The sequence below is a fragment of the Babylonia areolata genome, chromosome 10, assembly GCF_041734735.1.
Source record: "Babylonia areolata isolate BAREFJ2019XMU chromosome 10, ASM4173473v1, whole genome shotgun sequence".
NCBI classification, from domain to species: Eukaryota; Metazoa; Mollusca; class Gastropoda; order Neogastropoda; family Buccinidae; genus Babylonia; species Babylonia areolata.
Genome location: NC_134885.1, coordinates 22,845,629 through 22,866,526, shown reverse-complemented (window position 1 = coordinate 22,866,526; position 20,898 = coordinate 22,845,629). Strand labels below are relative to the sequence as shown.

The 20,898-nt window shown below is 42.3% G+C and overlaps 1 protein-coding gene across 2 annotated transcripts in view; it reads right to left on the bottom strand.

Moving 5' to 3' along the window:
* The window catches only part of LOC143286504 (uncharacterized), a 49,105-nt gene extending 31,841 nt beyond the window's left edge, over positions 1-17,264 (bottom strand). For both annotated transcript variants that reach the window (XM_076594082.1, XM_076594083.1), the window contains exons 1-3: positions 17,134-17,264; positions 15,180-15,312; positions 11,124-11,297 (exon numbers count right to left, since the gene is read on the bottom strand). In XM_076594082.1, the coding sequence (XP_076450197.1) occupies positions 11,124-11,297; positions 15,180-15,282 (277 nt within the window). In that variant the 5' untranslated portion in view covers positions 15,283-15,312; positions 17,134-17,264. The remainder of the gene's footprint in view (positions 1-11,123; positions 11,298-15,179; positions 15,313-17,133) is intronic.
* Between the last annotated feature and the right edge of the window lie 3,634 nt (positions 17,265-20,898).

Sequence of the window (20,898 nt, the reverse complement as noted above, 5' to 3'; positions counted from 1 at the left end):
TTCTTTCCAGAATTCATTATCTGTACTATCTAAACCTTTTATTTTTTCAGTTTTACAATTAATCTGAACGATTTTGTCATATGGTGCGAGTTTTTCTATAAGCCATTTTGGTATCAGACTCCAACAGTGATGTTCGGAGGCAAAATAAATCTTTCCTGCCTACTGTAACTGCAAATATTCTTGTAAGTCAATCATGTTCGTTATTTCAAGACCTCCTTATCCATGTCCAGACTCCATTTCTTTTCTTTTTTCCCTATTTAAATGCTTTTCTGTTGCTTTTTCTTTCTTTTTCTTTTCTTTTTTTCGAAAAGGAATTTATATAATAACGTACTAATATTACATAAGACTGTCTGTGGTTAACCAAAGGACTGCATTACATAAAGAAACTGACTAATTAAGAATGACTTTATTATAGTAAATTTACCTTGTATGCTTAGATCTCTTTTACTCCACTCTCTTATCAAATGTTTCATATGCTCTATTCCATACTGTCAGTTTTCTTCTATGTTTTTAGCCATTCTATCCGATTCAAAATAGATTCCTGGAAATTTTATGTTATTTACCACTGATATAATTATATCTTCATCTTCATTTTGTCTACCTATTCTTAAGGCTTTTGTTCCTTGTATATTTAGCTTTCGTCTCGAAAAGGTTTCAAACCTTTCACATGTTTCCAAGGATAAAATAATAGCCTTTTTGCCATTTAGAAATAATGTTGTATCATCAGCCATTTGTTTTATTTTCTAATAAGCTGCGTCTCTCTTTCAGCAGAAATTGGTTGTTTAGTGCCTACTAATATAGTAGTAGACCGAAAGGTAATCCACCCACCGTGGTTGATAGAATTTGAGAAATCATTATTCAAAACGTACACCCACCTCTGAAAATCGGTACGAAATCCAAATACTTAAGATTCAGGGTACATAAAAGTTTGGGGGGGGAGGGGGTTATAGATAAATCGAAAACTTTAGAAAACTCAACTGCAAGTGGGTACCCAGCTATATTTGTTGTGTTTAGATAATCAATCGTGTCATCTGTTGATCTTATAACTGTGGCGATATTCCTGTCTCCAATGTATCCTACCTGATCCTCGTTTTCTAGCTTAGATATTACTTTGTTGAGCCTCTCTGCTAAAACTTTGCTAACATAATCAAAGTTGATAAGGGTAATGGGTCTCCAGTTGTTGAATTTGTCCCTGTCTAAATCTTTACCTTCATGTAACAGAGTAATTATCCTTGCTTTTGAGTAAATGATGATTCTCCTTTGTGGCATGATTCGATGAAAGAGTCTAACAATATTGGCTAACTTATTAAAAAAAAAGAAGAAGAAAAAGAAAAGAAAAAAAATTAACAGTGTTTCCGTCACCTCCAGGTGTAGAGTCATTCTTTAATTTCTTCAGTGCATTTGTTATTCATTCAACTGATACCATACCTTCACACATATTAGAGTCATTTCCATGTAAGCGTCAGGTCAGGTTATTAGATCTGCTACTGGTAACCTGTAATCCAGTACAACCTGTTCAGGGTCGGGTTGCCGGCGACTAAACCGGCACTCCCACCGCTCCCTTCCGGGACTGGTGAGGCGGGTGGCTAGACACGCTTATGGAATTAAAAACGAGATCCATAAAAGGGCGTCGGCTCAGGAGAGCCACCGACCGCCATCCAGCTCCACCGTGCTGTGTGCATGCCACACGCAGTTGACCCCCGGGGTGTGTCTACCCATGCATGTGAAGTCTGGATCCGGCAGAATCTGCGGAAGAAACCTATCGGTTCAACGGAGAGGAAGGCGGTTACGCAACGCACTGTGGAGTGCAGAGAGCACGATGAGACACCGAAAGGATATCTTGGTCATCCACTGTATCCGTGCTCATCCTCCAGTCGTCTCGACTTAGACTTTCCATTGGAAATCGGTGGACCCGGACGAGAGAGTGAGGTCGACGTTGCGCAACTCCTCTTCACTTCAAACAAACTCATCGCGCAAGTCATCAGTCATCCTTAATGACCTTTCATCATTCATCCCTTCATCACCCCCAAGTCCTGTGGCGACAGGCGAGCGACGAAACGACAGGTGTGGGTACACTGGCAGTCGCAGCCGCGGACCTGCACGCAGGCGGCTCAGGCCATAGGGTCGTTCTTCATCGACAGGAGCAGCGATGGAGCTCGGCAGCCGTCTGAGCGTCTGAGCAGCCCTCTTTAGGAATGCACTGCTCACCTCCCTGGCATGAGGAAGGGGCTAGAAAAGGTGCCCTAAAAATTGCCTGCTCCATATCACCCTGGCCAGCATACCGCGGCTGACGGGAACCCTACATCAGCGGTCGAAACAAAGAGAAAGAAAAGGAAAAAAACAAGGATCGTTCCTCTCACCATTGGTGCTTGGAACATAAGGACTCTCCTGGACAGAGATGACACGGACAGACCCCAAAGAAGAACAGCACTAGTTGCATCCGAACTCGCCAGATACAATATCGACATCGCAGCCTTGAGTGAGACTCGGCTTGCAGGCGAAGGCGAGCTCTGTGAACGGGGATCTGGTTACACCTTCTTCTGGAGTGGACGAGGAAGCGAAGAGCGACGTGAGGCTGGTGTTGGTTTTGCAGTAAAAACAGCACTTGTCAGCAAGCTAGCTGGAATCCCAAAGGGAGTCAACGATAGGCTTATGACCATGAAACTCCCACTGGCATCTGGCCAGAAGCACCTCACCATTGTCAGTGCCTACGCCCCAACCATGACCAACCCCGGATGAAGTGAAGGCGAAGTTCTGTGAGGACCTTCACTCTGTCATTGCTGCTATCCCGAAAGCAGACAAGCTCATCATTATTGGGGACTTCAATGCTAGAGTTGGCTCTGACTACATCTCCTGGGATGGAGTGATTGGAAAGCACGGCGTGTACCACTGCAACCCAAATGGATTGCTTTTGCTTCAGACCTGTGGAGAGCATGAACTGCTGATAACCAACACAGTTTTCTGCCTCCCTACCCGTAACAGGACGTCATGGATGCACCCTCGCTCAAAGCATTGGCATCTCATCGATTACATCATCGTCAGGAAAAGGGATAGGCAAGATGTACGTGTGACAAAGACCATGTGCGGTGCCGAATGTTGGACAGACCATCGCCTTGTAGTCTCGAAACTGAATATTCGAATCCAACCCAAGAGACGTCCCCAAGGCCAGAAGGCTTCAAAACGGCTCAACATCGCTAAGCTGAAAAACATCACCATCAAACAGACCTTTGTGGAGCTGCTGGAAGATCATCTGGAATCCGCCTCTCTGGACAACCAGAATGTGGAGTCTGACTGGAGGACCCTGCGCGAGCTGATCTATAGTACAGCTTCAGAGACCCTGGGACCCATGACCGGAAAGCACAAAGACTGGTTTGATGAAAGCTGTGATGAAATCAAGCAGCTTCTGGATGAGAAACGCCGCCTGCATCAATTCTACCTGAGCAACCCAAAGTCCGCATCAAAAAAAGGATGCGTACAATGTCATCCGCAGGACTGTTCAGCAAAAGTTACGTCATATGCTGGATAAGTCGCTGAGTGGCAAAGCTGATGAGATTCAGGGATATGCTGATAGGCACGATATGAAGAGGTTCTATGATGCCTAAAAAGAAGTCTACGGCCCCACATCCTCAGGATCATCCCCCCTCCTCAGTGCAGATGGGAACACCTTGATCACCGAGGAGAAAATTCTCGAACGCTGGGCTGAGCACTTCGACAAGGTCTTAAATCGCCCTTCCTCCATAAATGATGAAGCCATAGACCGTCTCCCACAAGTCCCCACCAACGAAACACTGGACGATCCGCCAACACTTCTTGAGACCCTGAAAGCAATCCGTCTGCTATCCAGTGGCAAAGCACCTGGCTCAGATTCAATACCAGCAGAGGTCTACAAGGATGGAGGCACTGTGCTGACTGAGAAGCTCCATCAGCTGTACTCACTCATGTGGAAAGAAGAGACGCTCCCCCAGGATTTCAAAGATGCCTCTATCATTCACCTGTACAAGCGAAAGGGGAACCGGCAAGCCTGTGACAACCATCGGGGCATTTCCTTGCTCTCCATCGCAGGCAAGATACTTGCCAGGATCCTACTAAACCGCCTCACAGCACACCTTGACCAAGGTCATTTGCCTGAGAGCCAGTGTGGATTCCGGAAAGAGCGTGGAACCATCGACATGGTGTTTGCTGCAAGGCAGCTGCAAGAGAAATGTCAGGAGCAAAATGCTGATCTGTTCTCCACCTATGTCGACCTCACCAAGGCCTTCGACACGTGAGTAAGAGAGGGTCTGTGGAAGATCATGGCCAAGTAAATTTATTTCCTTGGTCAGCCAATTCCATGAAGGCATGCAGGCTCGAGTCCAGGACAATGGCGAAACATCTGCTCCTTTTCCAGTCACAAATGGTGTCAAGCAAGGCTGCGTCCTGGCTCCAACACTGTTCAGCCTCATGTTCTCTGCAATGCTCTACTGATGCCTTCAGAGATGGCGATGTTGGAATCAGCCTAAAGTACCGAACAAATGGCAAGCTGTTTAACCTCAGAAGGCTTCAAGCAAAAACCAAAGTCATGACAGACATCATCAGAGACTTTTTGTTTGCTGATGATTGTGCCCTCAGCGCTGGATCTGAAGCTGACATGCAACTCAGCGTTGACAAGTTTGGAACAGCCAGCAGGAACTTCGGCCTTACCATCAGCACGAAAAAAACTGAAGCTCTCCATCAGCCAGCCCCAGGGAAACCCTACGTTGAGCCCAACATCACAGTCAACGGTCAGAGACTCAGTGCGGTGGAGCGGTTCACATACCTTGGCAGCACACTGTCACGAAATGCGACCATCGACGATGAAGTGAACGTCAGGATTGCAAGAGCAAGCGCAACCTTTGGCAGACTCTATGCAAATGTCTGGAACAGAAGAGGCATTGGTCTCGAGACCAAGCTAAAGGTCTACAGAGCAGTCGTTCTCCCCACACTACTGTACGCCTGCGAAACTTGGACAGTGTACCAACGACACGCCAACAAGCTGAACCACTTCCACACAACATGCCTCAGGAAGCTACTGAACATCAAGTGGCAAGACAGGACCCCAGACACAGAGGTGCTCGCAAAAGCCACCCTTCCCAGCATATTCACCATCCTGATGCAGTCCCAGCTTCGCTGGGCTGGACACGTGGCGCACATGCCAGAACACTGGCGAGCTGTAACAAGGGAAGAGATCACACAGAGGCCAGTAGAAGCGCTTCAGAGATACTCTGAAAGTCTCTCTGAAAGCGTTTGACATCAACCCTGACTCCTGGGAGGAATCTGCAATGGACTGTGACAGATGGCGCGCTGCTGTGCACAAAGGCGCCAAGTTGTGCGAGGCCAACAGGACTGCTGCAGCTGTTCAGAAGAGGCAGGCCAGAAAGTCACGGGCAAACAAGCTCCCTGACAATGATATGCCTGTCTTTGTCTGCCCCAACTGTCAGCGAACATTTCGTGCGCAGAATGGACTATTCAGCCATCTGCGCATTCACAGATAGACTCATGAGCATCCGCCCCCCACCACCACCCTCCCCCCATCCCCCAGCTGGATGACAATGATGGTCATCATCGGTCTCGATGGACACACACCACCATACCTTCACACATATTAGAGTCATTTCCATGTAAGCGTGGACATGTTTCATCTTCTATAAATAAAAATAGCTGCTTCAATGACATTTTCTACAGCAGTGCTTTGGTTATAATGTTTTTGAAGAATGAGACTTGTTCGTGTAAAATGTCGTTCTGGTCCGTTATAACTTCCCCTGTATCTTTGTTTTATCAAGTTATAATTTTTGTTCTTTCCCTCTAGATTTGTCTAAACTACAAAAACATATTTTGTGTTGCACTCCCCCTCTTCAATCCACTTGACTCTTGATCTGATCTGAGCCCCTTTTGCCTTGTCCAATTGTAAGATTTCTAATAGAATTGCATTTGCTTCTATATTATTTTTCAGTCTAATATCATCATCTTAGATGAACAGACTATAAATAAATAAACGAACGAACTATATTATTTTGATATTATTATTATTATTATTTAGCAGTTCTTCTTTTCCTTTTATCTTATATTTCAGATTTTTAGTTTCATTGCGCTTTTGACACGAAAGTTGTTTACCGAATTCACTGCAGAAATTTCTAATGTCAACTTTACATAACTCCCATGTACTTAAGCTAGAATGAAATCTGTTGCTATATTTGTCTAAAATGTTTCAAGCAGGTTATTCATTTTTTTAAATACAAAATCTTCGTTTTTCAGGAAGCTTTTATTAGATTGCCAGTAACCTGGATCTCCTGTAAAATTGCTGTCATTAGATTCTATTTCTATCGCTTTGTTATCAGAACAAGAACATACTGGAATTCGCAAGATACACGGAAGTGCATCATGCTTTCCGATGGAAAGCAATAATTTAGTCGCTTGGCAATGAATGGATTTGTTCTGCTCCAACTATGATCTTTTTCAACATTGTGGAAAATTCTCCATGTGTGTATTACTTCTAAAGATTTTTTTTAACTTGTTTTTATTCAGTTCACAAGTACAAGGTGGTAAACAATCGCATAGATTTGTCTTTTTTTTAAAACAAAAAACCCAAACCAAACCAAACCAAACCATACCAAAACAAGAGAGGCAAGGCCTTCAAGATTCACTTGTGATACACTTTAAAAAAAAAATCTAATCGTTAAAATGTGTTCTGTCTTTGTTAGCATAAATATAACGGTTTGGGTTAAAAAAAAATTTTTTTAAGTCCTGACGGCAGATTCAAACCCCGCGTGTTCGGGTGAGAAGAATTGTCTTACCCAAAACACTATCGTGGCTCCTTAACTGACGTTCAAAAATATAATATTTAAACATGCTTTTTTAAAGGGCGATAAATCGATTGCGGTATTCGCAGTAAGAACGCTGTTTAAATTATATTATTCTGGTGTATCTTGGGCATTAAAAAAAATCTTTAAGGGCAATTGAAAATTCTTTTTAAGTCCGCGGTAAAGGAGACGTGGCTATCACCGCAATCACACTGCAACATTTAGCCGTTTTCTCTGGATCTAGATAGATGTACAAGTTTAGTTACACCCGCCGGGAAGTGTACGACACGGTTGATTCAATTTCTCTTTTATGTTCATTCAAGTTTTATAGTTTTAAAGTTGATATGAAAATCGAGTTGTTTTTTTTTAAACTAATAACATGTAGAGCCAAGTACAAGTACTTCTAAACATCGTATGAAGTGAAAAGGACTTCATTTTGAGAAAAGTCAAACTGGAAATTTGTACGTTTCATCAAGGATATTAACTCTCATGGTTTATTATTTTAAACTGTGAATTCCGACTGCTTCTGTGGATATTTTTTATGGCAGTTTGGGGCATAATCCAGTAAGTGATGAGGCGTTCACAGATCTTTCTCTGAATAAATATTTGATGGTCTCTTTCTCCAACTTTCCATCCGGCACATGTTATCATGTATTGTCGATGGAATATAGGATCGAACGGGCAGGTTAACAACTTGAAACAAAATGGCAACCTTCGCGTTCGCGAGGAATATGAGCACGCGCTTTGAATATGTATAACTATGTGTATGCAATCGATTTTTGCCCATGACCTTCAGGGCTCAGCCAACAGATCTATAAAGTCCACTAGTAGTATTGATTTTAGTATTTTCCGAAAAAGACCACTTGGGCAAATGAACATAGTGAAAGCCCTGTACACTGAGAGTAAAACACAAGGATTTTATGTATTGAGTATAATTTCAGAATGTAATGTTTAAGATGATAAAGATCAGTTTAAAGCAAATAACCCCCCCCCCCCCCCCCGCCCCCCCGCCCCCCCCGCGCCCCCTCCTGGCCCCCGGTAGCATTAATTACAGATTAATTTCCCTTTTTTACTATCTGCAGCAAAGACATGCACCAGAAATATAACTTCTATGCTTAGCAAAAGAAGTACCTGTTTGAACAAAAGATGATAAAAATGACTGCTCTTGTTGTTGTGTCAGAATATCACATCAAAGTGCCAAGTTTAGAGAATAAAAAATATAAATATAACAGTAAATTCAGTTTGCATATAATATGGCTTCTTTTTTTATATTTTTTGGTGCCCATCCCATAGGCGTAACACTGGTTTAAGCAAGATGACTGGAAAGAACTGAATTTTTCCTAATTTTATGCCAAATGTGGTGTAAACTGACAAAGTATTTGCAGAGAAAATGGCACTGTTAAAGTTTACCACGGACACACACACACACACACACACACACACACACACACACACACACACACACACACACACAACCGAACACCGGGTTAAAACATAGACTCACTTTGTTACACAAGTGAGTCAACAAGAACAACAACAAACAAATTAAAAAAAAAAAAACAAACAAACAAAACAACCAAACACACAACCCCACCCCCCTCCCAAAACAACAACAACAACAAACAGAAAACAAACACGCACACACACACACACACAAACGAAAATGACGATAATACAACATATAAGGAGAAGGGTGTGCAAGGAGAAGGGTGTGTAATGCAAACAAACAATGAAAAACATAAACAGAAAAAAAGGTTCAAACAGTTGGAGTATTTCATGAACTCGATTACACACAATAGGCTAACGTGCTGAATGGAGTTATAACACTTCGTTTTCAGTGGGAGATGGGGCCTCGAGGATATGTTATTTCAAGGATTTTGTTTAATCCGATTTTTCTCTTTTCTTTTCCCTCCTTTCTTTTTCCTTTCTTCCTATGCACAAACACTTTGTAAAGACTGTGTATCAACCATCGCTAACATATACATATATACACATATAGAAATATACATCAGCAGCAAAGATTCTTTGTCAGGCAGCCGATTAGAAGTAAGCGATTACTACAAGAAGATTGGTTTATATGGTATCCATGTGTTCTTGTTTGTGCTATATATTTTTTCTATTTTGTACCTATGTTTAAGCTTACTAAGAAATGCTCTCAAAAGTGGATTAGTTTTGTTCATTTTACACTGATATGCATACTAATAGCTATGCCAACAAAAGTATGAAGTAAAAATTGGCATCAGTATGTATATGTCGATCAACTCCAAGGATAACAAGGCTTTTTGTCAACTATATATTGTGAACATTCATATATTTTTCATTCACCACTGCGATAAAATCATGCCAGAATTTTTTGGATATCTGGGCAATTCCAAAACATGTGATCAATGGGGCGGGGGGTGGGGGGGTGGGGGGTGGGGGGCCGATATGAAACATCCAAAAATGTATCAATTTTGAGAGAATGAGTGATTTTAATATTGCCACTCTTCCAAATCTTGAATAGGTGTTTTGTATCAGCAATTCTTTCTGAGTAGTTTATTTGAGTACAGTCTTTCAAATCATTAGTAAACCAAATACCTCATATTTTGAATTGTCCAGGGCTCCATTCCATCTGCAAATGATCCATGTAACGTTTTTACGACTGCCTAACCATACTGCACTTGTTTTTCTAGAGTTCATACATGATCCTGATTTTCGCCCAAAAAATATCTAATATGTCTATGCAAGTTTCAAATGACTTCTTATCACCTTCAAAGAGAAATTCTGTATCGTCAGCATACTGAGATACTTTGTGTTCTGTGTTATCTGTAGTAATGCCACGAACATCCTTACGTTCACGTACCATTATAGCCAATATTTCAACACACATTAAAAACAAACATGGCGATATAGGGTCACTCTGTCTACACCCTCACTGTACATTAAACCAATTAGAATTCTGACCATTAACAATAACGCAAGATTTCATATGTTATGGAATGTTTCTATCCATTTGCATATGTGTTCCTGAAAGCCAAAAGCCTTCAATACTTTGGACATAAAATTCCAACTAACAGAATCAAAAGCTTTCTCAAAGTCTATATTCAAAAGTAATCCAGGCAAATTGTTTTCATCTAAATATGCTATTGTATCATAAATAAGTCTGATATCATCCCCAATAATTATATCTATGCCTCATGAAACCTGTCTGATCCTCGATTATAAGTTTTGGCAACACAGTCTTCAAGCGATTCGCTATGCAGTATGATCCAATTTTATATATAACATTTAGAAGACTTAATTACTTTATCAAACTTGTTTACCTCAGTGTGACGATGAGGTTGGCCTGAAATTATATCTAAATCATTTATTGAATACGTAATTGAAATCTCCCAGAGCAGAAGCTTGTTACCACTAAATCCATTTAGTTGTTCTTGTAGTTTTCATTGAAGAAGGCTAGCTTATCCCTGGAGTTGTTATGTGCGTATGTGTTAACTGCAATAAAGATATACCTATCATTTGTTACTCATATGGCTAAGATTCTGTTTTATGCCAGCTTCAAATTTACTTTACCATTGGAATGTTTGGATACCAGTATAACTTCTCCCTTGCTCCTGTTTGTTCCTTCGCTATAGAATATTTTCCTCCACTGTTATGGTTTTTTTTTCTGTTTCTTAAAGAGAGTGCTTGGACCAGTTATTTCCAGACTGAAATAGAAAATAGAAAAATAGAAAATGGCATGGCTTGAATGATGTTCATACTTCCGATTCAATGTCTCTCGCCATCTCATAGAAAATACGCAAACTTTTGTTGTGAAAAAAAATAGTTGTTTGTTTCGGGGTTTTTGACTAGTTTCAACATTAATTTTGCTTTCTAAAAAAACAACAACAAAACAAACAAAAAACAAACAAACAAAAAGAAACAAAAAAAACAACAAAAAAAAAAAAAACACACACACACAAACAAACAACAACAAACAAAAACAAAACAAAAACAAACAAAAAAAGAAAAAAAAGAAAAAAAAAGAAAAAGAGAGACATAACAGGGAAGTACAAATTTGCGCCCATAGAATAGATTAATGACAAATGAAGGAATGGGTAGATTTTCAAATCAAAAGCTTCATCACAAAGTGGATGGATTTTATGTGAATGTATGTGTGTGTGTGTGTGTGTGTGTGTGTGTGTGTGTGTGTGTGTGTGCGTGCGTGCGTGTGTGCGTGCGTGTGTGTGTGTGTGTGTGTGTGTGTGTGTGTGTGTGTGATGCGGGTGGGTGGTCTTTGGGTGGTAAGTGTGATTGTCTTAGCCCCAGTAACCCATTCTCAGTACTTACCACTGGCAGAAACGTTCAGATACAGTTCTTCAGCCCCACAGGTGAATTTGAGGCATTCGTTACCAAATTCTGGGAAACTCTTCGTGTCGCCAGCTTCAAATACCGTTGTAAAGTATCTTCCATGTACCCCGCACGTACCGTTTGTGTAGCGCGACCACCTAACCACCAGTACATCTAGGGAGATGATAATGATAAGATTATTAGAATCATTGCTATTATTAATTTCATTAGAATACTATTTTCCTCCTCATCATCATCATTAGTAGTAGTAATACTTATTATTGTTCTTGTTAATATAAGTACAGTTATGTTATTATTACCATTACTATTATCATTATTATTAACAATTACGCCTGATCATGAAAATAAGCCCTCGGCGTTTACAAATCAAAACAAAATACACGTAAACATTAAAGAGGAATAATTGGACGCAAGAAACAAAACATTATTAGATTGTTTACACACACACACACACACACACACACACACACACACACACACACACACACAACACACACAAGCACGCGCGCACGCGCACGCACACACAAGCCATAGTACCCAATCAAAAATACAACCTGCAAATTCTGAAATTCTCAAACTCAATGATAGTCATTTTACTTTATACTGGAAGGGGATAAGCTGTTGAGAATATCATTATTCAGAAGGGGAAAAGGTGGGTCTTCAGACTGGATATGGAAGACTGCAGCGAAGATGAGTGACGGAGGAAGTTCACTCCAAAGAATTGTGGGCTTGTTGATTAGTTGTTGCACATTGGTTATTGTCATTTCAATGATATTTCTGGAAATTACGTGTGTAACAAGAGGTTAAGCCATCGTGGCTCAAGTATGAATCCTGCTGTATAGCAAACAAAACAAAAAAAACCCAAAGCAACCAAATGCCACCTAAAAACGTCATGTACAGAAAAAACTGTCGGAGAGATGGAGATGGGGGATTTCAAATACGTACGTAACTACCGTATTTTTGCTGACCACCAGAAACAACTGTCGAGCCGAAATTTCTGCGCACTGTAAACGGAGCAATGCTATCTTACCAACGTCACATCGATTGCCACTTGATTGGTTTACGATCATGATATAGATTTATTAAACTTCAAGCTTTCCCTGTCTTAATGAAAGACGTTTCGCTTTCGAAAAATTGGAACAAAATCGCCAAGCACACTTTCGGGCGAAATAAACACGATAAACATTCCAGACAAATCCAGTTTTTCCGGCGTGTTCATAATCGGCGGATTGCACGAATTCTAGACAATTAGTCGATCAACACCTGCCTTTCCGATCAATATGCCATTCCAAAAAAATGGCTTTTTTTTCGAATCAGCAAAAACAGACACTCCTCTCCAAAAGCCAAGAATGTTCTCTACATATAATGATGGAAGTTACGGAAGTTAGCTTTCAAACAAAAAGCTTTCAAACGCATCACACTGAGATTAAACAAAAAGCTTTCAAACGCATAACACTGAGATTGTTGATTTAGATCATCGTTTGTGGATATCACAACAGTACTAATAATGGTGATGATGATGATGATGATGATAACAATACTGATAACAACAATAATAATGTTAATCACAGTAATGATGATAATAATAATAATGATGATAACATTATAACAATAATGCTAACAATAACAATAATAATGATAATAATTTATTTATTTATCTTGTCCCAAATAGCATGATTTTGCTCTGAGCTCTTTATAATTACAATGAAAAAAACGAAAAACGAAACACACACACACACACACACACACACACACACACACACACACACACACACACACACACACACACACACATATATATATATATATATATATCTGTGTGTGTGTGTGTGTGTGTGTGTGTGTGTGTGTGTGTGTGTGTGTGTTTGTTTTGGGTTTTTTCTTCCTTTTTTTCATTGTAATTATAAAGAGCTCAGAGCAAAATCACCAAAAATCCAAATCCACCAAAAATATGCAGGTTGGCAAAACTAAGGAAGCAAACAAGACGAATTATGACAGGACATTATATCAAAAGTAACACTAAACTCAATGTCCATGACATGAACACCCCAAAACCAGTTCGAATATCTCAGACCAATCGTCTTTCGCCCAAACAGTGGAAACCCAGCTACATCACCCCCAAATCAGTACCACTATTCCTCCATCCCCTTCACACGACTCCTCAACAACACATACACTGAGAACAGAACAAAGCACACACCAACAGTGTCGGTGACATCAGGAAGGAATTAAAGGGAGATTTAAACAGATTAGTCTGTTTGTTTGTTTGTTGTTTTTGGGTTTTTTGTTGTTGTTGTTGTTGTTTGTGTGTGTGTGTGTGTGTGTGTGTGTGTGTGTGTGTGTGTGTGTGTGTGTGTGTGTGTGTGTGTGTGTGTGCGCGCCTCCCTTTTCTTCTTTCTTTTTAATGCTCAATCATCTGCGCCGTTTCAGTGGCATTATTCCCATGCCGCTCAGTCCGAGTCCCCAACAGACGGCCACACCCGGGATCGTCTGTCGTAAACCAAGCGCCAGCAGTCTACAAGCAACCATCCATGTCAGATCGACAGGGGGTAACACACCAGAAGCGACCCTGCACTGCTGCTGGGTCACTTCAGTGTTGTTCAGTGGTGCCTTTTTTTCTTAATCTAACGTATTTAGAAAACCTCCTACTAAGGACCCTACTGACAACAATAATAGCTTAGTCGCAGAGCCAGACTGAGTGAGTGTCTGCCCCAGAGTGGAGACCGCTACCATGTCCCTTCCTTGACAGTCCCCCATGAATTTGCTGACACTGAAGACTTTAACAAGACTCACCCCAAGCTCGTAAGTGGAGGGGTATCGAAACTGATGTCACCAGGAGAGCAGGGCATGAAAGGCCATATACATACATGTATGTATGTATATGCATATATATGTATATATATAAATATATATATGTGTATGTGTGTGTGTGTGTGTGTGTGTGTGTGTGTGTGTGTGTGTGTATCTGTGTGTGTGTGTGTGTGTGTGTGTGTGTGTATCTGTGTGTGTGTGTGTGTGTGTGTGTGTGTGTGTGTGTGTGTGTGTGTGTGTGTGTGAGAGAGAGAGGTAGGAGCTATGGAGATCGATAACGTAGTAGGAGGAAAAAAGATGATGATGACGGTGCTGCTATTTTCGGACTATGTGAATTTTCCTGTAATAATGATATCCTGGCGTCCACCGGGCCCGAGAGATACAAACATTGCAGTGTTGGTCATGAAATTCGAGCAACACACACACGGACGCATTCATGAACTGAATAATATTCCACTGTATGGTCCCAGTTTTCCCATTTAAGCCCATAGTACACTCAACTTTGGGTAGGAGCCAGCCGCATGCCCCAAACCCCACCTCTGGGATTCGAACCAGCAACCTCCCAACCGTCAATCCACGCTTCCTCCCTCCCCATCACACAAAACCTCAACAAAACACACTGAAAACAGAAACAAACATACACCCACAGTCGCAGGCATCAGGTGATCAATTAAAGGCAGTTTGAAACAGATGAGTCTTGAAGTTGGTTTTGAAGGTGAAAGTGGGCTGCGTCTTATATCGTATGGCAAGGTGTCCCACTAGATGTGGGGAGTAAATGCGAAGGATCTTTGACCGAAGCACTTAGTCATAACAGGAAGAATCTGGAGTCTAACGACGAATGCATTTGACTTATTGGAATGTCAACAATGTGATGATCAAAACGATAACATGGTGAAGAACCAGAGAAAGGATAAAAGCAATGTGAGGAGAGTTTAAAATCATTCCTGGACAATACCCAATGCAGTAAGTGATGAGGCCTATGCGCAAATCATTCTCTGAAATATTGGTGGCTCTATTTGCCTCTTTTCAATGATATATTATATCGAATTGTCGATGTATGTACATGCTGATAACTTATCAATATACTTAAATAAAAGCTGCTGGAGTATATTTGCAACAAACAACTACTTGCACGAGTGCATATTGTCTAAAATATTTAAAATGAACACAATAGCCGTAGAGAATGTGAACACAATCCATGAAGACATTGAAACAACTCACTACCTCGAGGCGATGACAAATCTGGACACTTTGAAGTTGCCATCACACCTGAAGCACCCAAAGCCAGCACCACCACCAGCAGTGGCATCCACCGTGCTTCTTTCATCTTGTGGGTCTGCGCCAAGTCTTCAGTTCTCTGGTGGGCAAGATATTTGCTCCTAATGTCAGAGAAGAAAGAAAGAAAGAAAAGAGAGGATTCTATTCTGTTGGTTTTTGGAACACGGGTTCATGCTGAAGAGGGATAGAGGGGGGCTTGAATCATCGGAAGACGAACATCTGCAAAAGCATTTGCGAAACAGTTTTTCATTTGTCAAGAATGAAACTCAAAGGTTCGAAGACAATCAAATACCGTTGTAGTTCTGAGGAAAACGACGCCAACTTGCGATTCGCTGGGTTTGCTTCATCCATTTTGCGGGCAGCTTTGGGGAGTTGTTTTGGGGCGGGGTATGGTTGCGAAGCTGAAACGTCAAGGAGCTGATGGAATGGCACCACCTGGAGTAGAGCCTGTGGCATAGTTTAACAAAACACTGGAAAACTCACCTGGTCCAGACAATGTTTGGAACGACAGAATGATAGCTCTTTCTTGATTCAGTGGTTGGCGATGCATAGCCATCTGGTTCATTCCGATAACGAAGTGTCTGGTTCATTCCGATAAAGAACTTGACTTTGTCATACTAAGTTTTCCTATCCTAGAGAAATGTGTGTGTGTGTGTGTGTGTGTGTGTGTGTGTGTGTGTGTGTGTGTGTGTGTGTGTGTGTGTGTGTGTGTGTGTGTGTGTGTGTGTGTGTGTGTGTGTGTTTGCTGTTGTTGTTGTTGTTGAAACTGATTCATGTTCAAACACAACCAAATGTACAATTATTAGGGAGCCGAAATACGAGGTCTTTATGCTTACACTGAGAGAAAATCAATTCTTTTGCTCCCAAGGAATTTCACAGATGCCTGACGTTTTGGTGTTTGGTAAAACGGGTATGTACTCTATGTATTTGCTGTTTGTTTGTTTGTTTGTTTGTATGTTTTGAGGGTGGGGGTGGGGTGGGGGGGGGGTGCGGAGGGGGGGGGGGTGAAGGGGGGGGTTAGTGTTAAATGTATTCATTTTTGACCAAAGATAACTCAAATGAACGGGCTTATAACCTGCCAAATGAGGCTGATAGGATGCTTCCTCAACCATGTAACAAAGGTAAGAGAAACTGCGTCTCATACGTTAAAATTAATATGTACTAATTTGGGTTTGATTACGTTTGGATAAATCAATGTGCCGAAGATACATACACTCTTCTACGTACATTTCCTAAAAGACGAAATAATTGCTGCTGTCATAACTGAGATTGTTGTGTTCAAAAAAGCGAAAGACTTGAAGTTTACCAAATGTTCCTTCAAATACATTGGTTGCCAACGTACATATGCATGCTAACAAACGTCTGAACCACATGATAACATTTTATCTTTTTACATGTTTTGCTACGGACACAAAACAAGTCAATCTTCAACAGAAAGGTATCAGGTGGCAGTTTACACTGTGCATGTTTCATACGTGCTTCTCTCTCCCTCTTTCCCTTGCTGTCTCTCTGCCTCTGTCCCCTGTGTGTGTGTGTGTGTGTGTGTGTGTGTGTGATTCTCTCTGTATATATTCCTCGTGAAAGGGATATCATCTATCCCCACCCACATTTCCTTTTTTCCCACCAATTTCATCGTTATCTTCATGATCATCATCGTTGTCGTTGTCTTTGATATCATCAACTCACCGCAATATACGCAGGGAGACTTTGGCGTTTAGTTTTGTTGGTAGGCTAATTTGTCTTTGAACCATGACAAATTGGAGGAGGCGACAATTCCGTGAACGTTACGTTTACTGTGTGGACATTTTCCCTCCACAAATACAACAATACCGAGCACTGTTCACCCACCTCCAACTAAATCCGAAAACAGAGAAAGATAGATGAGAAAACAGGTGCTTACCTGATGTGCGTTCCTTTCGTCTATGGCCACGTAAGCTGGACACGAAGTGTATGAATGCTCTTTGGGACACAGACGATTTTATATACATGAACAGAATTGCAGCTTCAGCATCAGCGAACGTGGCACATTATTTGACATCTGTTCCTTTTGGATTTAATAAACGCGCATATATTGCACCGAGCAAGTCACTTTTTGTTGGTGTTCTTCGAGTGATAATATCATTTCCAATAAAATAAAAAAAAAAGAGTATTGCAATAAACCCCTTGGTGTTACTTATATTAACTACTCGTACAAAGGAGCAGGGGGAAGAGGAGGGCAGATGGGCTGAGCACCACATGGTTTTGGTACATCTAAAACGTGCTTCACCACAAATATTAAAAACAAGAACAAAAAAACAAACAGACAAACAAACAAAAAAAGAAACGATAATAATTATGGTAACAACAACAACAACAACAACAATAATAATAATAATAATAATAATAATAATAATAATAATAATAATAACAATAATAATAATAATAATAATAATATTAATAATAATAATAATAATAATAATATGATGATGATGATGATGATGATGATGACAATAATGACAATGATGATGATGATGATGATGATGATTGTAATACTGCTGCTGCTGCTGCTACTGCTGCTGCTGCTGCTGCTGCTGATGATGATGATGATGAGATGATGGTGATAATAATAAATGATAACAAAAACAATAATAATAATAATATGATGATGATGATGATAACAACAACAACAACAACAACAACAATAATAATAATAATATAATGATAGTAACAAATTGCTACCACTACTACTACTACTGCTACTACTACTAATTATGATAATAAATATCATTATTATTATAATGATAAGAAGAAGAAAAAAAACAACAACAGCACAACAGCTATGTAGGTTTTGATTTTGGTGCTGAGCCTGATGCCTTTGTTGTTCCACAGCCTGTTGCTGAGTCTGGCAAAGGCGGAGCTGGCCTTGGCGATGCGCAGCGTCACTTCTGCATCAAGGTCTCCGTTGCTGGATAGGATGCTGCCCAGGTAGCAAACCTTGTTGACTGACTTGATCTCTGTGTCATCGATCTTGATTGCAGTTGGGGGGTAGGCACTGGCGTTCTATGAGCGAGCTGGTTGGCACATGGACTCGGTCTTGCTGAGGCTGATGGTGAGTCCAAAGCACCTGCAGGAGGTTAAGAACCTGTCCATAATGAACTGTATGTCCTCATGGGTGTGTGCAGCAAGTACGCAGTCATCAGCAAAGAGGAACTCTCTCAACAGTGCCTCAAACACCCTGGACCTTGCGTGGAGTCGCCGCAAGTTGAAAAGTTTGCCATCTGTGCGAAACTGAATGCAGATGTCCCGGTCAAAATCTTGGAAGGCATCAATCAGCATGGCAGAGAAGAGAATGGAGAACAGTGTGGGTGCTAGGACACAGCCCTGCTTCACTCCATTTACCACAGGGGACGGATCCGACATGTCAGTATTTTCCTGTACTCTTGCCTGCATGCCATCGTGGAATGACGCAATCAGCTGGGTTAGGCGCTCTGGGCAGCTGAACTTTAGGAGGATCTTCCACAGACCACGTTGGTTTACCGTGTCTAAGGCCTCAGTCAGGTCCACAAAGACCATGTGGAGCTCCTTGTTCTGCGGTCAGCTTGTCTATCAGCACCTCGGCTCCATACTTGTAGATGTCGGCCTGGGTTCCATCTGCTCCTGGTGCTTTTCCTGACGTTGTCAGCTTCAGGGCCTTCTGGGTCTCGGCCTTGGTGGGAGGGGCAGCTAGCAAGTCATTGACTGGTAGCTGTGGGAGGGCTGTAATTACCGAGTCAGATACGGACGAGTCCCTGTTGAGGAGAGTGGTGAAGTGCTCTGCCCAGTGGGCAAGGATGTTCTTTCTTGTCTGTTAGGAGGGTGGTGTGGTCAAAGGCTCGGACAGGGGTTGATCCTGTGACTCTCGGCCCATACACAGCTCGGAGACTATAATGGAAGGTCTTCATGTCGTGAGCATCAACAGCAGACTGAAGCTCTTCGGACTTTCTATCCCACCAGATGTTCATCATCTCACGCAGCCTCTTCTGTACGAGTTACTTGGTTTGCAAGTGCTGGTTCTTCTTCCTCTGGTAGTCTTTATCGGAAATGTGATCCTGATGCCGTATATGCAGTGTGTTCAGGAGCTTGGAGATTCCAGAGTCGTTCTCGTCAAACCAGTCTTTGTGGCTCCTCTGCACAAAGCTGAATGTGTCAGCTGCTGCTGTGTACACAGCATCTCTAAATGTGCTCAATACCTCTTCTACATCAGTCGATTCAGGAATTTCTTGGAGAGCTGCTTGGATTTGCTGCTGCAGCACGTCCTTTGTGATAGGGAGGCGATGGATGTTCAGCTTCCTAGTAGGTTTCTGCCTGGCTGGTTGGAGCTTGCGTGCAAATCTGATGTTCATCTTGCTGCGTACCAGGCGATGGTCTGACCAACAGACTGCTCCTCTCATGCAGCGTGTAATGGAAACAACACCTCTGTCCCTCTGCCGGACAATCATATAGTCCAGCATGTGCCACTGCTTGGAGCGGGGGTGCATCCATGTGTTCTTGTACTTGTCTGCTTGTTGGAAGAGGGTGACGGTGATGGTCAGTCTATGCTGCGCACAGAGCGAGAGCAAAAGCAGTCCGTTGGGGTTGCACTTACCAGTGCCGTGCTGTCCTAGGACCACACCGACGCGGGCATTGAAATCCCCAAGGATGATCAGCATGTCCTTTCTGTCTACCGCTGAAATGGTGCAGCTGAGATCCTCGTAGAAAGCTTCTTTGATGTTATCACAGTTGGTCATCGTCGGGGCATAGCAGCTGATGACTGTGGCGAAGCGATCCTCGGACAGCTTCAGACGCAGGTCATCAGCCTATCGTTTATCCCACGTGGAAGGCTGTCAAGCTGTCGTGCAAGTTTGGTTTGTATGGCAAAGCCCACGCATGAGGTTCTTGGGGTGCCATCTGGCTTCCCAATTCAGTAGAAGGTGTAACCCCTCCAACTTCCTCCAGCTGGATTTCACCGGCAAACTTGGTTTCGCTCAGGGCTGCTATGTCCACCTGGTAGCGATCAAGCATTCTAGCAATGAGCGCTGTGCGTCTTTCTGGTCTGTCGTCTGTCTAAAAGGGTGCGAACATTCCAGGCACGCAGAGTCAGGGCATGATTCCTGGCTCTTTTCTTCTGTTGTTTTCAACCACTAGTGTTGGATGTCCAAGTAGGTATGGTATCCTACTAGGTACTAAGCGAGGCAGGCTTTGTTTAGGGATCCTTTTTCTCCCCTTCCCCATGTGGGGAGAGCAGTGCTGTCCCTAAAAAGGGCTGCTCTGAAACTGTGGAAGGATACGAGCGCCGCATCTGCCCCAGTCTACGGCGGACGACCATCACCCCATAACCGCCTGCGTGCAGAGTCGTGACTAGGAACTGCCAGCAGCTTCCTCTGCCGGTCCCGGTTACCACTTCTCCATCGCCGCAGGGTTTGGGAAAGCTGGGTGTTGAAAGGCTAGCTCGTCGTTCCGACATTAGCCTGGTTGCCTGACCAGCACAGGTGACTTTTTTTTTGGTGAGGAGTTGTGCAGTCCCTTCCCCACTCTCTCGCCTACCGACGTTCACAGTCCCACAGGTGCAGATACTGCCACGTGTAGGACGGCCACGGCAGGCGCAGGTTTTTTCTTCGGAGCTCCGTCTCCTAGGAAGACTTCCAGCCACGGATAAGAGCTCCCCCTG